This window comes from Podarcis erhardii, assembly GCF_964252035.2.
Source record: "Podarcis erhardii genome assembly, chromosome: 6".
Lineage (NCBI taxonomy): Eukaryota > Metazoa > Chordata > Lepidosauria > Squamata > Lacertidae > Podarcis > Podarcis erhardii.
Genome location: NC_138510.1, coordinates 21,155,586 through 21,173,425, shown reverse-complemented (window position 1 = coordinate 21,173,425; position 17,840 = coordinate 21,155,586). Strand labels below are relative to the sequence as shown.

The 17,840-nt window shown below is 43.7% G+C and overlaps 1 protein-coding gene across 1 annotated transcript in view; it reads right to left on the bottom strand.

Annotated features, from left to right (window-relative positions):
• Positions 1–17,840, bottom strand: part of PREX1 (phosphatidylinositol-3,4,5-trisphosphate dependent Rac exchange factor 1) — a 224,717-nt gene that overhangs the window by 34,318 nt on the left and 172,559 nt on the right. Inside the window, exons 17-20 of the mRNA XM_081867463.1 lie at positions 14,169–14,261; positions 4,621–4,769; positions 3,980–4,065; positions 2,149–2,285 (exon numbers count right to left, since the gene is read on the bottom strand). Of these exons, the coding sequence (XP_081723589.1) occupies positions 2,149–2,285; positions 3,980–4,065; positions 4,621–4,769; positions 14,169–14,261 (465 nt within the window). The remainder of the gene's footprint in view (positions 1–2,148; positions 2,286–3,979; positions 4,066–4,620; positions 4,770–14,168; positions 14,262–17,840) is intronic.

The window sequence follows — 17,840 nt, the reverse complement described above, 5'->3', positions numbered from 1 at the left end:
TCCCACATGACTACCGACCATGCCTCATACTGAAGCAGGATGTGAAGCAAAGCCTCAGATGATGATCTTAATAACTGAGCAGATTCATATGGGAAAAGGCAGCCCTTAAGATACTCTGGGCCAAAACTGTGTAGAGATTCTAACATGACCTTTGCAGCAAAAAAAGGAGGCCTGGACTAATAGAAAGGGTTAAATCCCCACTCCCAACATTCCACAGTCCAGATCCACCTCACCTTCCCTCTGCAACTATTTAAATGCCCCTCCCTCCACCCATGGCTGCTATTCAAATAACAAGTCTGGCTCATTAAGTGCATAGAGGTGCTTAATGCATTGTCTGGTTTGACCCTGACAGTACCATGATATCCCTTTTTAATATAGCGGATGGAGAGAGAGCCTTGTGATGGAGGAAAATAGCTGTTTTGCTGACTCCTCCCTCTTCTGTGAACTCCTTTTACTGTTATAAAGTAAAAGCTCCCACTCTATTTATGTAAACATATTTGACATGGGGTGGGGTGGGAGGAGTGGTTCTTAAAATACATTTTGGCAACCTGAAAATTATCTCTCTGTTCTTCGGTCCTTCTTCCAGCCACTTCTTGCATTGTGCAATCACAACATGCAATACTCACCGTCGTGCTTCAGATGTAACAGATTAAGCATGTATTACGTTATATTTAAAACAGCTGCACATGTCCATTTCATTTCATTGTGGACGCAAGGTGGAACAGATGTGCGTAGCTGCTTCCAGCATGACGCTGCACACTGATTTTGTTTAGAACAGCAGCATCATTGAGAAGGTACTACTGAAGGCTGGGATACATTTATTTTCTTTCTTTCTAATACAGTGGTACCTCGGGTTAAGTACTTAATTCGTTCTCGAGGTCCGTTCTTAACATGAAACTGTTCTTAACCTGAAGCACCACTTTAGCTAATGGGGCCTCCTGCTGCCACCACGCCACTGTCATGCGCTTTCTGTTCTCATCCTGAAGCAAAGTTCTTAACCCGAGGTACTATTTCTGGGTTAGCGGAGTCTGTAACCTGAAGCGTAGGTAACCTGAAGTGTATGTAAACCGAGGTACCACTGTATAGTGTTTTAACTTGGTCATCTTTACAGTAATTCTGTGGGACTATGACTTTACAGATGAGGAGCTGAAGCAGAGAACTAGAGTGGTCCTGCAAAGCTGTGCCTGAGTAGGGATCAGGACCTGTCTTCTAGATCAGCATTATCCCCTATCACTCCAAAGAATTTCCCCTCTACTCATCAGTTCCAGTCTTCTGTCCGCGGAATGCTTTTTTTTCATCTTGTGGTCCTGATGAAAACTGCCTCCCTCCAATGCTGCTGTTTGCCCCAGAGTGAAACCTGATATGGGCAATAGCAGCTGTGGAGGGGAGGGGAATGTATTTTCATTCTGACTGTAGCATGGAAAAATAGGGGTTAAACCCCCACCACACACAAGACAAATGCTCCACCCCATACCACAGTCCCAATCTTTAACACTTCCCCCTGTGGCTTCTCTTCAAATAAGAAAAGTCAGTGGCATTAAATGCATGAAGGTATTTCAGATATCATCTATTTTGGTGCTCAGTGAATAGAGATAGGCTTGAGGGGATTGTCCAGAAAAGCCCAAATATGACATTTTTTGTTGGGATTCTTCAATGTTTGGGAAACACTAGCCTATTGGATAAATTTAGTCTACCCATACTTAGAACCACAGCACAGTTTTTGGTTTAAGAGGAATGGGAGTGGAGTCAATTACTAAGAAATATAAAGTGCACTGAATTTTGTGAGAAGAATATTAGCATCTAGAGGAGAGAGCTCTGCTTTTAAAACCAGGATACAAAAAAAGTCAACAGATTTTATAAGGGGGAGTGTTCAGGTCTCAGAACCAAATCTAATTTAGTACTTGGGGTTGTCTCTGCTAACTAGACAGAAGCAGCTTTTTGCCACCTGAACAGGAATATTTGAGGCTAAGATAAATTTGCAAAGTTCTGCTTTCATGTGAATTCTAAGCACCCTCCCTCGTTGATGAGGGGATTTAAGTTCCAAGCACGCTTATTCAGCAGAACAGTTGCACAGCAGCATGATACAGTGTTTTCTTACCCTCTAGAAGTATTATAAGAAAACAACTACCTCCCTAACCAGTTTCTCACCAGATATTCCTGCTGCCTGTTCCTGTACGCCGCAAAGTGCTCCAGAACCTCTGTGTAATTTTCATTCATCACGTTATTCCCGCTCACTTTCAAGACACACTGCCCTGGGTGAAGGCCCACAGCACTTGCTTCTGATCCTTAAGAGAGGTGGACAGGAGAAGGGTTTAGAAAGCACGGCTACAGAGTAAGCAATAAAATAAACAAGCTATTTCTGGTCAAGTGAGTGTTGGATACGACAGATTTTCTGAAGCAACCCTAGATGGGCCATTGGCTCTTCTTAGGTTCTTCTAGTGTAAGTTGTATTATACTGAGTCAGACCTCTCCAGAGTTTCAGGCAAGGAACATTTCCACCCCTAACAAAATATGTCCGGGGACCCTCTTTTCTACCCCTGAGCTACAGACCTTTCCCCCAAAAGGGAGGGAGAAAAGTTAGTTCTTTTACAAATGATCCTACAATCTGTTTAGAAGGCCAATCCTATACCCATTTATCTGAAACTCAATGGGACTTTATTCTGAGTGACCATGCATCGGATTGCACACTGAACTACTTTTTGTTTTAGATTGTCTACATTCAATAAGTTTATACCTTGCCTTTCCTACCAACAGTGCTTTACACATCATAAGACCGGTGGGAGCGGCAAGCGGGAACCAAATCTAGACCTTCCAATGTTAGCGGCTTTTTCTGGAATGAGGAGCCTGAAGTGGAGCAGCTATCCAGACATAGCAGACCAGGCTTCCAGTATTTATACCAGGCATACGAATAAAGAGGCAGCATATTGCCTGCTAATAGAAGGGATTGATGCTGCAGAGATTGCAGAACAGTAGCGATTGACCTCTAGGTGCCTCTGTGCCTGACAAGGCCAGCTCCAGATCTGATGACGCCCTCAGCCAGGTTGACATCAGTGGCCCTCTACCCAGCCATGAGTTTACCCAGCAAATGGGGCTTGAATTCTGGTGCCAATACAAGCCCTGGTAGGATTTTGTTCCACTCAGGAGCTCCCAAGCAGAGCTGATCCCAGCCCAAATGTGACTTGCAGTTGGTGCTGGATTTGGTGTTGAAGGCAAGGTCTAATTTTCGGCAAGAAGCTTTGCAGCTTGAATTCAAGCTGCAGCTGCACAGCTGACTCTTTCTTTGCAGCTCTGGATTAAACTAAAGCCAAGGCCACAAATAAAGAAAAAAAGGATCGGAAGAAAACCGACAGTTCACTCCCAGTTCTTCCTTTGAAGTGACTGACAGGTGGACAGCCCCACCCACCCATCACATTGCCCACGGAGGGTGGGCCAGATGTAGATCCAGTCCACCAATTACCGTATTTTTTGCTCTATAAGACTCACTTTTTAAAGTAAAGGGAAATGTGTGTGCGTCTTATGGAGCGAATGCAGGCTGCGCAGCTATCACAGAAGCCAGAACAGCAAGAGGGATTGCTGCTTTCACTGCGCAGCGATCCCTCTTGCTGTTCTGGCTTCTGAGATTCAGAATATTTTTTTCTTGTTTTCCTCCTCCAAAAACTAGGTGTGTCTTGTGGTCTGGTGCGTCTTATAGCGCGAAAAATATGGTAGGTCCAGTTCCCCACCTCTGATGTGAACTGTTGAATTTAGCACAATCCACTACATAGCATCTTGTTTTAATGCACCTTGTTAATATTTTTAAAAGACAATTAGTGTTATAATTAAGACACAGGGCATGATTCATCCTATAGGTTACTCCTGTTTTCCAGGATACAGCTCAGCTACCTGTATACAGCTCCCCTATTCTGTGTTCAGAGCTCATTTCACATCCCCCTTTCTCATTTCACATCCCCCTTTCTCATTTCACATCCCCCTTTCTCACCTCTCCCCACAGCATGAACATATGGTGGTGCTGCTCCCCGAATCTGGAAGCACAGCTTTTCACTGCAATCTGGGATTTTGATAATCCTGTCAAAAATAAAAGGGATGTGGATGACAACAGTCCTGCTTAGTTACATCACTGGTATTCTGTGCACATGTGGTTATTCTTCATCACTTATTAAGTAATGTCTTGGGCTTGGATTCTAAGGGGAATTCTGTGACTATAGGCAAACAAACACAGCTCAGCAGTCAGATTGGGGGGGGGGGGAATCATAAGGTCACATGAGAATAAAATGGAATCCAGCAGCTCTAAAAGCTCTTTCACCCAGAAGCAGGGATGTCACGCTGGGGAGTTTTTCATGACTGCTAAATTCATGCTATCCTTAATTCAGTATCATTTGTATGCTAAAGTTATTAACTCTGACGCATGAGGCATACAATGAACATTAACTATAAAAAGAAAGGTATGAGTTGTGATTTTATAATACATGGTTTAATGTGTACGTTTGCTCTCAAGACTGCACTAGAGTGTAGAATTGTAAAATGTTTACGTTGACTTCATTATGATAGGCATTAATATATATTATATTAACTGCTCAGAATCAGCTTCCAAGAGCAACCTGGATTTTTCTGGCGACTTACTCTTTTGCCTTGATTGCCACAAGAAGCCGAAGAGGTCTCCGAGAGCAGAAAGACTGGTTCAAGATGGTCTCCACCTCTTGAAATGGGCGCAGGAACACCAGATCCTCATTCATTGAATAAATCTTCCGCCCAACCTGCAATCCAGCCATCTGAAATGACACACGGAAGTTATAAACCACTCCACGCTTATCATTCCATGCTTTATCATTTGAGTAGCATGTGGCAGATGGTATGTGAGATAATGGATTTACAGCTGCGTTCTGGGCAGCCCAGGAGTTCCTTGGAAGCTTATCAAGTTTTCCTACAGGAGAATGTCAGGTGTTTCATTCTGGGTGTGTTCTAGATCACACAAGAGTACTGTGTGTGTTTTAGGCCACACAAGGTTGGCTTTTTATTTACCTCTGGTACCCCAGAAGTTACTGAGCTACAGTTCCCATGAACCCTAACCCATAAAAATATGATTTTATTAAGCCAGGCGCTGCCTATAAATGTACACCAGAACCTTTTTTATGAATCAGGATTACTGAATGTCCTTTCAAAGGGTGAGTAAACAAATGAGAGTAATGATCTACAGTGGTTTCTGTATTTCCTCTGCTTTTGCTACTCTTTATAAGCAAACACAGTTATCTGGATAATGAGATGCTAGCTTTGTGCAAGAGCTATCTATCGATTGGACAAGGGCCAACATGCTTTTGGATACAGATCTGTGAATTATCAGACATCTGCTTGTCAATTGTTCCTTCAAAGCATGGCAGTAAACATGCCTCCCAATGGAAGAATGCTTTTGTTGTTGCTCTGTCCTGATATGTTGTGGTTGTATCAATCACAAATCAGTTCCATAATTAAAACATGCAGAGATGAAGCATTGCAATAAACACAGAATTATTCTACCATATGGAGCGAGAGTAGGGAACCTTGTTCAGCCCACGTGGCAAAGGGTTGTGGAGTCAGGGGCAGATGTGGGTGGAGTAACAGGTGTAACTCTTGCCAAGGTTAGAGGTTTCTACACACATGCACTTATATATTGATCTGGTCAATCAAGAGGCAAGAGTACTTGAGGATGGAGGATTGGGAAGGGTGGCCAAGACAGATGTGAGGGCCAGACAGAGATGTCTAGAGGGCCGCATTTGGCTCCCAGGTCTGAGGTTCCCCACCATGGATGTAGATAGATTTCAAATAGAATTAAAGAAATCTATAGCAGAGGTCGCCAACATGGTGCCCATGGGCACACATTTTCCCACCATGGCCATATCTGATGTCTACAGGGTCCCCTCCCCCATTTCCCATACTGAAATTAGACATTAAACAGGCATTCTGTTGTGGGCAATAGAATAAGTTGTGCTGCAGTTTGTCTGGTTTGTGAGTGTGATCATGGTCCCAAAAATGGTTGGCAGCCCTTGATCCATGGACAAATGAAATATAAGCATTTTGCAATTCAGAAAATGCACAGAATTAGATTGCCTCTTTTTGTTACCATTGAAACCAGGACTGTTTCTAGGCTTGAAATTTTGTGGTGGCAATGTCTCTCGAAATTAGAGAAACAGAGTAAGATTAACAAGTTGACAGTCAGGACTTCAATGTCCTATATACTGTAGCTCCATAAGTAGCAGACGGCTTCAGGCTTTGATTAAAAAATCTTTTTTGGTATAGAATAACATCACAGCCAATCTTGTGGAAGTGACTGATTAGTTTGGGTTAAAGGGATATATTAGCAGCAAGGGGCCAATTCTTACATATCCCCTATTTTCCAAAGAAAGAATCAGGATGCAACATTCCTGCATTGCAGGGGGTGGATTAGATGACCCTTGGGGTCCCTTCCAACGTTACAATTCCATGATTCTAGGACATGAGCTGCAGGGTCCAGTTGTGAGTGAGAGATGCAGGAAATAATGGAACGGAAACTACAACTAATCCAGAATGCGGCAGCTAGACTGGTGACTGGGGGCGGCTGCCGAGACCACATAACACCGGTCTTGAAAGACCACATTGGCTCCCAGTACGTTTCCGAGCACAATTCAAAGTGCTGGTGTTGACCTTTAAAGCCCTAAACGGCCTCGGCCCAGTATACCTGAAGGAGCGTCTCCACCCCCATCGTTCTGCCCGGACGTTGAGGTCCAGCGCCGAGGGCCTTCTAGCGGTTCCCTCATTGCGAGAAGCAAAGCTACAGGGAACCAGGCAGAGGGCCTTCTCGGTAGTGGCGCCTGCCCTGTGGGACGCCCTCCCATCAGATGTCAAAGCGATAAATAACTACCTGACATTCAGAAGACATCTTAAGGCAGCCCTATTCAGGGAAGTTTTTAATCTGTGATATTTTAGTGTATTTTTGGTTTCTATGGAAGCTGCCCAGAGTGGCTGGGGAAACCCAGCCAGATGGGCGTGTTACAAATAATAAATTATTATTATTATTATTATTATTATTATTATTATTATTATTATTATAACATCGAACCCTATGCCTCTATGCCCATCACTTTATGTGTGGTGCATATGAATACAGATGTGCAAACATTTTCATGTGCTGTTTTAACAGCAAGCATCAGATATAAACAGCATGGCCTATGGAACAAGTAGAATACTTAAAAGGCTCAGTTGTGAATTGCAGTCACTCACATTCTTGAATTTCTATTTGGGCCTCAGACACCCAGGGATAATAATATCTATGTTAATGGTTTGCTGTAAAAACTACTAAGTGCTACATAAATGCTGTTATTATCTTCTCCGGCACCTGAAGAACTGCAAAGCATGGTCCAGAACTGTTCCAATTCAGATCCATGTAAGAGAACTTCATTTACCCATTGTGTCTGCCTGTCCAGCACAATAAGCTAGCGCATTAAGAAAAAGCATTGCTTTGGTTAAGCTCTTTGTGGGCTTCCAGATAACCATGAGGCCTGCCAAAGTCCCAGTTTTTAGATTAATCACTTGCATCTGCAGAACCTGCCTGTTGTTGCCTTTGGTTATGCAGATAGGAGCAGGCTAATGTTGCTAAGCAACAGCAGTTCAGGGAGACAATATTGCATCTCTGGGTCTCCTCTCTCAAAACCTTTGGGAGGCAGAATGGAGGGAGATGGGATGCTTAATGCACCCCCATAAAGGAGCTGATCGTCGAAGAATTGATGCTTTTGAATTATGGTGCTGGAGGAGACTCTTGAGAGTCCCATGGACTGCAAGAAGATCAAACCTCTCCATTCTTAAGGAAATCAGCCCTGGGTGCTCACTGGAAGGACAGATCGTGAAGCTGAGGCTCCAGTACTTTGGCCACCTCATGAGAAGAGAAGACTCCCTGGAAAAGACCCTGATATTGGGAAAGATGGAGGGCACAAGGAGAAGGGGACGACAGAGGATGAGATGGTTGCAGTGTTCTCGAAGCTACCAGCATGAGTTTGACCAAACTGCGGGAGGCAGTGGAAGACAGGAGTGCCTGGCGTGCTCTGGTCCATGGGGTCACAAAGAGTCGGACATGACTAAAAAACAACAACAACAACAACAAAGGAGCTGCACACACAGGTGGATACCCAGACTTCATATGCTACTGCAGGAGCAAGAGGGTCCCCAGCCTACGGAGAAATCCCAACAGGTGAACCTGTCACCATGATGTCACTCAGCAATGGACCAGCACATATGGAATCATCGGTCTGCAATAGATGCCTAGGAGGAAAGGCTGCAGGTGGATAATTAGCCGGGGGGGGGGATGTCTTGCGCAGGGTTAATTAAGGGGCGCAAAGGGACAGGGCTGATAAATGGGTCAGTGGTACATACCAGGAACTGGTGGCAGAATCCACCTCCAGGGAGGTAAGACCTGCTCATATAATTATGTGTCATAGCCAATGTGGACCTGCCACTGGTGCTGCGGATAATCCAATCCAACCAGCACCTTATTACTACTCAATTCCCAAATTGTGCACACCAAGAATAAGGAAGAGTGCCCAGCACTCCCTCAGACAAACTGATAATAGTGCACAGTGCGCTAGGCTACCTCACCTCAGGACAATTGTATTAAGGTGTCGTAGACACACAGTGGCTTTCACCAGTCAGTGGCCAAATGTGGTGGTCTTATCCAGCTCAGCTGCACTGAGGGACCATCCTCAGGGCCTGCCCAACATTATTTAGCTCTACCTGAGGTGGAGCAGCAAATGCTGCCCACCAGCGCCACAAACTCAGACAATATTCCTAGTACTACTGATTAAGCACAGAATTAGCTTTAAGGAAGAATCTTGTTCCAGATCGGTAGGTAGACCAAACATAATCTACACTACTGCTCACCTGCCTCTTCTTTCCAAAGGACTCAACTCAACATATGAGTTCCTCAAACCCAAAGAACCGAGGCAGGACCCTAACTGAATATTTGCTAGAAGGTGCGGTATATCCCAGGCATAGGCAAACTCGGCCCTCCAGGTGTTTTGGGACTACAACTCCCATCATCCCTAGCTAACAGGACCAGTGGTCAGGGATGATGGGAGTTGTAGTCCCAAAACATCTGGAGTTTGTCTATGCCTGGTATATCCTATGGATTTATACATGGTTTCTCTCCTCCTCTTTTTTGGCTGTATTACCCACTAAGATTTACTTGTGTATCCTGATCAATTCATATCCCTCACCATCTGCTGCAATAGACAGCTGCCTCTCTTTGCCTAATGTTAGGGCTGGCCCTGAAGTAGGTGGTTGGCCAGACCAAACACCTCAACTTAAAGGAGTGAAGAAAAGCACAGAAACAGGAAGTTTGTGGCAGAGGAGAAGTCATTCCATCAGATTAGAAGCTTTTAGTTGCCAATGGATCAAGAGGTCAAGGAATTTGGGAAGATGGGGTGCCTACGGTACAAATATGTGAATTCTTCCAGATTCAGAAGGGAAACGGGTAGATGTTACCCAGAACTAATTTAACAAAGCTGAACATATATTAAATCATAGTAGACTTTTAAAAGTGGCCAGATGTTTTTTCAGGAAAATAGTATTTGTATAAAAGCCGATTTGTTCCTAAGAAATTTAGAACTAAAGATGAGAACAAAGAGTTGGCTGATATCAATCTGAGCGCCACTTCCAATGTCACATTTTTGCTCCATGAATAAGTACATTTGGAATAACACAAAACACAAAACAGAATGTCACGAGTGTAAAATCTGCATGGATTTCATTCAAAAAGTCTGTAAACGCTTTTTGCAATCAACTTCTGAGATGTTTCCTGAAAAGCCCTCATCATTGTGAAATAACATTTTACATACAGTGGTGCCTCGCAAGACGAAATTAATTCGTTCCGCAAGTTTTTTCGTCTTGCGAGTTTTTCGTCTTGCGAAGCACGGTTTCCCATAGGAATGCATTGAAAATCAATCAATGCGTTCCTATGGAAACCGCCTTCAGACCAGGTCCGGGGACAGTCTGTCCCCCGACCTCTTCTGAAGGCTGGGGGGGGGGAACAAGGGCTTTTCTTCCCACCCCCAGCATTTTAAAAAACCCCGGGACAGCAGAGGACTTCTCCGCTGTCCCGGGGTTTTTTAAAATGCTGGCGGGCGGCAGTGAAGGCTTCGCTGCCGCCCGCCAGCATTTTAAGATCGCCCCGGCTGCCGCCCGCCAGCATTTTAAGATCTCCGCTGTCCCGGGGCGATTTTAAAGCCCCCGGGAAGGCAGGCGGGGGGGAGCAAAGACTTTCGCTCCCCGCCAGCCTTCAGAAGAGGTCCAGGACCTCTTCTGAAGGCCGGCGGGGGGCGAAAGTCTTTGCTCCCCCCCGCCTGCCTTCAAAAGCCGTCCGGGATAGCGGGAAGCGCTTCCCTGCTATCCCGGACCGCTTTTAAAATGCTGGTGGTGGGGAGCAAAGCCTTTCGGCCCCCGCCGGCCTTCCTGGACCTCTTCTGAAGGCCGGAGTGGGGGGGAAAGGCTTTGCTCCCCACCACCAGCATTTAAAAGAGGTCCCCGGAGATTTCCCTATGGGCTTTCTTCTTGCGAAGCAAGCCCATAGGGAAATTCGTCTTGCGAAGCAACTCGCAAACGGAAAACCCTTTCGTCTTGCGGGTTTTCCGTCTTGCGAGGCATTCGTCTTGCGGGGCACCACTGTATTTACTCTTCCATTGGTTAAAAATATTATGGAAGAATCTTCCTGGCACGATTAGGAAGAATCAGAGTGACATAGCAAACAGTAAAGAGATCCTTTGAATGTGTGTTTAATTTGTGTGCCAAGGAATTGCAGAAAAACGGCAGAATGTGGTACTAGGTAAAGAATGCCGGCTTTCTTTAAAAACAATAAAATAATTTCTAGTTCTTGAGGCTGTAAAGACATGCTTGAAAATGTGCAGCAATGCCTGGTGAACTTTCAAAAGCCAGAATAATATTGAATAAAATATCCTCGGTCAAAACAGGGGTTCTAGTGCCTGCCCATCCCCTTTGCCAACAAAACCAGAATTATGCAGAATAATAGGGAGGGGGAACCATTTCAGAGTAAGTAAGATAAAGGATTAGTGATTCGGATTTGCACAGTTGGGATAATTTGCACAGGTCACAGAACTTCTTATGGCACAGCATACAGATTGCCTGGGTGCTGAGTTTTAGTTTAGGGCGGACTACCCTATCTATTAGGACGTGGGTGGCACTGTGTCTAAACCACAGAGCCTTGGGCTTGCCGATCAGAAGGTCAGTGGTTCTAAAAATGTTACATGGAAAAAATACGAGGCATTACACTTACTTCTGTAAAACAAGAAAATCCTTAATTAAAAAAAAAAGGTCAGTGGTTCGAATCCCCGTGATGGAGTGAACTCCCGTTGCTCAGTCCCAGCTCCTGCCAACCTAGCAGTTCTAAAGCATGCCAAAGTGCAAGTAGATAAATAGGTACTGCTCCGGCGGGAAGGTAAACAACGTTTATGTTGTTTATTTTAAAGTTATGCTTTTTGCTTCACTTTTTTGTATTGGATCAGATTGTTATCAGGTGTGTGTCTTCTTTGCTGTCTGTTTTGTTGTGTCTTCAGCCTGTAAACCAGGCATAGGCAAACTCGGCCCTCCAGATGTTTTGGGACTACAACTCCCATGATCCCTAGCTAACAGGACCAGTGGTCAGGGATGATGGGAACTGTAGTCCCAAAAACATCTGGAGGGCCGAGTTTGCCTATGCCTGCTGTAAACCTTCATCGTGTATAGTAATACAGGAAGGTGGTATACAAATTAAAAGTGAAATGAAATGAAATCTAAAAGCTCAGCAATGAGAACGTGAGCGCTACCACAGTCAGACTATTACTATTGGTTCATCTAGCTCACTACTGACTATAAAGACTGCCGGGGGAGGAAGTAAAAAATGTATTTCTATTGGGCACCCTGTTCTCCCCACCCCTCCCTCCCTGGAGAGCATCAGGCCACCAGAGGGTTTTCCAAATGGTCTGCAGCTGCTGCGCTGGCTTGGAACCATATGCCGGATAGCTTTGTAGTATCAAAAAGCAATTAAAGAGCCCAAGAATGCAATAAAAGGCATTACTGCTAGGTTTCAAATCTTCGCGAATTGAGCCGACGGCTCTCCTGTTCAGCAGGATTTGGGTTGGGTTCATATTTAAAGCAGTTTCTTAAGGCCAAATGGGAAAGAAGGGCAAATGGTCAAAGCAAGTTTTTCTTCAAAGGTCAAGACAAAGATTCCTTTGCAAATTGTGTGCTTCTATAGTCTCAAAACACAGAGAGATTTCCCTCCCCACCCCAACACTGAAATATTCTATGGGCAGCTTTCCAAGGAAATGACGAAGGGATTATCTGTCAGGCAGTGGCTTACCAAGAGGCTTGTATTCTGCTAAATCACGGCCTAGTGTAACATTTAAATGTAGTCAGTACTGGTAATTACAAAAATAAAAATAAAATAAAATAAATTCTGTAGTGTGCATTTGAAACTATAGAGCTAGTATTTGCAAATGGCTCCAGTGTTCCGAGGATGTAACACTTTTGCTTAATTTGCCTATTTCTCCCCTCTCTTGTGATCTCTAGCACACCTATGATTCTGCACCTGTATATACTGTACCTAGTATCATTTACATACTTTATGTCCCAAAATATTCAGAATCTGCCAAGCCTCAGATACTGAGTTTCAAACAAGGAATGCAAATTTAGCAACTTTCTGCAAAACAGGAACATTTGCCAAAAAGAGAGAGCGCTGCATGCATGCAGAATTAGAAATATCTTTGAGTTGTTCCTGAGCATATATGCAACCATCACAATTTACACTGTGCGGCTACCTCCAATATATAATGCACTTTGTAGACTTGTATATCTGCCCAATGAATGGCGACTTTTGCAAACAGTGAACATCTACCAGCAAAATTACAAGAGTGGATTTATGAAATTTGTCCTCTAAATGTGTTCACATAATAGGGGAACAATTGGTGGCTTATGTACATTTTTCCCCTTAATACATCAGACCAATGCACTATGTGGGTGGCAAAGGCAGACTATGCTGGTCTTGAGTTAGGGAGCCATATATTGTCTGGATCAATCTGCCCAACTTTTATGAATCCACTCTTGTCAGTAATATCCTTTATTGTGAACATCCTGGGAAACTATAGATTGATAGCATGGCTGGCTTTGAAGGTTTTAGCTCTCCTCTTCCCATTCATTCCCATAATCCAGACCACCGTGCTTTGGCAATGTGCACATAGTCCTCCTGCTCGGTGACTGTGGAGGCAGTGTTTAAAAGACCACATTATCTGCACATGTTTGTTATAAATGTGCATCCTAGCAAAAAAAATCACTATCACACAGATGCTCACACACATGGATCCATCTTAGAGGTGTCATTTAAACCACCAATCTATTTCTGCAGCTACTGCTGGTGAGATTTTGAAAGCGGGGAAATTTTATTGACCAAACTTTATTGACCAAAATGTACTACCCCATAAGTTGTGTTGCACTTTTGCTCTCCCACTTTCTCAACATGGCCCACTGTGTTGGGCTTTCCTTAATTTATTGCCTAGATCACTGGTGTGCAGTCTTGTGTTAAAGGCAGATAAAACTAGTGCTATTATACAGATGATACTAATTTCCAGTTAACATAAATGCTTTTGCCTTGAGGAATCAACTAGATGTGCCATGGGAGATTGGTGACCAGAAACTCCTGTTGCTGTTGTTTTTAACTTCAAAGCAGCTATGAAAGGCTGTTAATTTGGTCCTGGATTGGAGATGCTTAGCCATTTCATCCTACGCTGTTCTCTGGACCTAAATTCCGTACTCCCATCCCAAGTTATTAGCTCTGCAGGAGGAAAAAAGCCATGTGCAGATGCTTGTTGTTTGATGCTGATCTGAAAACAGCTTCCCTGTGGTCAGCTTCATGTCTTGCAACACAGAATGCCGCTCTGGGCCACAGGGGAGCCTGCTGTCTTATCACTTAATTAAATTACTCTGAAAGAATGCCATATAAAGGAACTAAACGCCTAACAATGCACAAAAGCAGTTTCCTGCAACAGGAATCACAGAAGATCCTCAGTGGCCTTCTAGATGCTACTAAAATGAAATAACCTCCTGTATGTTATTTTTGGGGCACTTCAAAGCACCTCCTAATGCAGAAAAGGCAAATGTTTACAAATGTCAGGAGGTTTCACCTCTGCATGTGACCCTCGACGAACAGACTTCACCACAATGGCTTTGTTCTTGTCTTCTATGTCGAAGCCATAGTCATCCTCTTCTGGCAAAACCTTGCAAAGGAGGAGAGAGAGAAAAATAACTTTGACAAACCTGTGAGCTGTTTCACCAACCAATGAGTTTGGTCCTCAGTTGTGTAATTGTTGGTTGCTGTTTCAATGGCATGGTTTGTATGTCACATTAAACCATTGTTTAAAACAAACTATGGTTCAACGTGAACGCACAGCTTGCGGCTCCATGCTACTGTAAAGTTCTCATTGCACTCCACTTCTGCTGGCTTGTTGTGATATCTAAACAGGGTCTCATGGTTTGTTTCCTCAAAACAAACCATAAGCAGTAAGCCAAGAACAGACCTTGGACCACTTGTAGTTGGTTTGGAAAAAGCAAACAAACCACGAATCTATGTTTGGATGTCATGACGAACTAAACTCTGGTCTGTTTCCCAATGATGCAGTAGTGGGGTAGGAACACAGGACGAACACTTCAGTAGCATGATCACACTGAATGTTTACATTCAACCACTGTTATTTTTTATCTATGGTTTAATGTGACATGTGAACTGAGTTAGTGTCTTCTTTCTTCCTGATCCTTAACATGAATATATATACACACACACACATGAGACCTAACACAGTTGTTCTTGCAACACAACATGCATTGAAATGCAGGATTAATCTATGGGCACCCAAGATTGAGGACCAAACCAGATACAACAGTGGCAGATAGGTGCTTCACTGAAACATGGATATGAATAGGTCTTATTATAATAGCAAAAGCAGCACAAAGGAGAAAGATGTAGAACTTTTTTGCCCTTCCGCCACTTGTCTCCCCTGAGTCCATTGCCTCAAGCACTTTCCTCCAATCCTGGCTCATTTCCAGCATTAGGTCACAGAATGGAGAAATGCATCTGGAGCAATTAACCACAGAGAGCCTAAGGCCCAAGAGGGAGAATGGTTAGCATCGCACTCCCCCACAATCTTTTTACAGTTAACACAGACAGAGAGAGGTGTGCACAGACTTCACACATGTGAGCAGGGTGCACATATGAATAATGGTCCTGTCCCATTTAGCTCTGGCCTCCAGTCTTTTGACTTGTAAGCCAACGTGACTGCTAAGCCCAATGTAGCCCACAAGCCATGTATTGTGTCTCACTTGCCTGAGCCTGGAAAAACAGGCAGGATGCTCAAAACCCCAGCAGGTTACATTTGGTTTGCCAGATCACACAGAAAAAAAGTAAACAGTCAGGAAAACTTCTCATAAACTTGTTGTCCCACTCTGCCCCTCTTCACTGTCCCAGTGGGGGGCAATAGTGAAGGTTCATGGATACAATAGCAGGGAGAGGCTTTCTCTCTTTCTCTTCCTCCCTGTCAACCAATCACTGTTGCTAATAGGGTGACAGAGTTACTATGGGCAAGAACCTCCTTTAGACCCTTGAACCTCATCAGAGTATTAGGAAGTATGATGAGGTAACAGGGAGAGAAGAGGAAGACAAAGGAGTGGGATAATGTTCTCTGTTCTTTTCTGCATCTGAGTGAAAGGAAGAGTAATTTTGTGTTTGGGGATGGAAGGAAATGTGGACTTTGAGAGATGCGAGAGCGTGGTGGAGATGGCAGTGGGATTCTCCACAAGCTCAAATCAAAAATTTGAGCAGAAGGAAAATTTTGGCGCTTTGGAAGCTCTTTTTGATTTTGAGGTATGCTTCAGTCTTCAAATTCCACTTCCAACCTTGACTAGGAAGAAATTCACTAGCATCTCTAGTCATCTCTCATTTATGCATGTTTCAACTTCCAACCAAATCCCTCTTCCCTGCCCACCCACCCCCATGTGAGGCTGCTCTTGAAAACTACCTGGAAACTTCCATTTATTCAAAATGAGTCAAACTGCATGTTTTCATATAGAAAAGGCTCCCAATGTATTTCTGTATATTTTTCAAGGTATCACTCTTAACCTTTAAGACTGCAAGTGAAATTGATGGTGAGGATAAGCAGGGCATTTCCAGCAGTGGCCCCCATATTATGAAACTCTCTCCATGGAGAATACTAGCAGTCCAGCTCCATAAAAATGTCAGCACAAGTGTTTCTACTCAGCAGTATCTGGGGGGTTGGACTGAATCTTAACCTGAGGTGCCTTAATTTATGATGATTACTCTGCTTCAGTTTTTTGTAAGTAGCTTAGATTTTTTTAAATTTCGTGTTAAGCAACTAAGAAGTTATATAAACTGACAAACAAATAATGAAATAATATGTTCTTTGTTTTGTGTTTTTGTCTTATAAATTGCGTAACAGGATTGGTTGAATTTGATAATAAAATTCTAATAAGAAATAAAATTTAAATTTGCAAGATTGCATCAAACCCTTACATGATCTGCTAGGTAATACACATCACAAGAATGTTGGGTTAGGGTTTGGGCAGAGGTGTTTGCTACAATTCCTTTTTGCAGTGCTTAGAAGATACAAAGGTCATTATGTACTTGTGGGTCAGTGCTATTAGCTCACCAGTTTCCTTTTGTTGCAGCAGTTCATTATGGCAGAAGATTAAGGAAACTAAGCCTCCTTCCTGGCAGGAGTTGAAATATACAAGACAACACTACCTCTGGCCCCAAACAAGCAAGACAATGCCTATTCAGGAGCCGGTGAAGTTAAGGGGAGACAGTGCAGAAGAAGAAGAAGAAGAAGAAGAAGAAGAAGAAGAAGAAGAAGAAGAAGAAGACGAAGACGAAGAAGAAGAAGAAGAAGAAGAAGAAGAAGAAGAAGAAGAAGAAGAAGAAGAAAACCCTGCTTACAAAACAACACTGAGCAAGTCTGTTCACTACAAAGAGCTCACCGCTCATTGGTGAAGCACTAGCTTTACAAGTGGCCCAGGTTTCATCTTCCAGTACAATCCACCCTTTGTGCCCATAAGTTCTGGAGCCAATTGAAACTGGATGAAGGACTCATCTGCTCCAGCTTGCCATTTTTCATTTGGAGAGGCTACAAGGGGATTGCCTGCCTGCCTGCCTGCCTGCCTGCCTGCCTGCCTGCCTGCCTGAAAAAAAAGCATGTCCATAACAGTGTTTTTTCAAAGCAATAGGATGCGAGAGCTGTAATTAGCTCGACAATTTGACTGGATTCATGTGGGGAAAGCCCCAGGAAACCTTGACCCTTGGGCAAGTTAAACAAAGCAAAGTACTTTTAATACTATGTCTTGGTCATTTACTGTGGCTTAAAATAGTTTCAATGAAAATAACAGTTTAACCTCTCTTCACATTTAAAAATGGAAGTTAAAAGGGAAAAGCAATTCGCCACAAGGCTGAGTAACGTTGCTGTTTTTTATCAGGTCTTCCGCCAAGGCATAGGGGTGTTGGGAGATGCCTATGCCCTTAAAGAATAAGTTTTGTTGAGTAACCATCAATCTGCTTTTCAGTGAGGATCTACCCATATATCTGTTAAGGGTCTTCTCCTTATGCACAAACTCTGTGTTACATTGCTGTCAGGTTGTCGGGATACTTTCTAAAGCAGATTTCCCCAGCCTGCCATGTTGGCTGGGACTGAAGGGTGTTGCAATTCAAAACATTCAGAAGGCACCAGGTTGGGGAAGGTTAAGGTAAAGCACCAAAGGACTGGGGCATGATGATGAATTCGGCTATGGAGGAA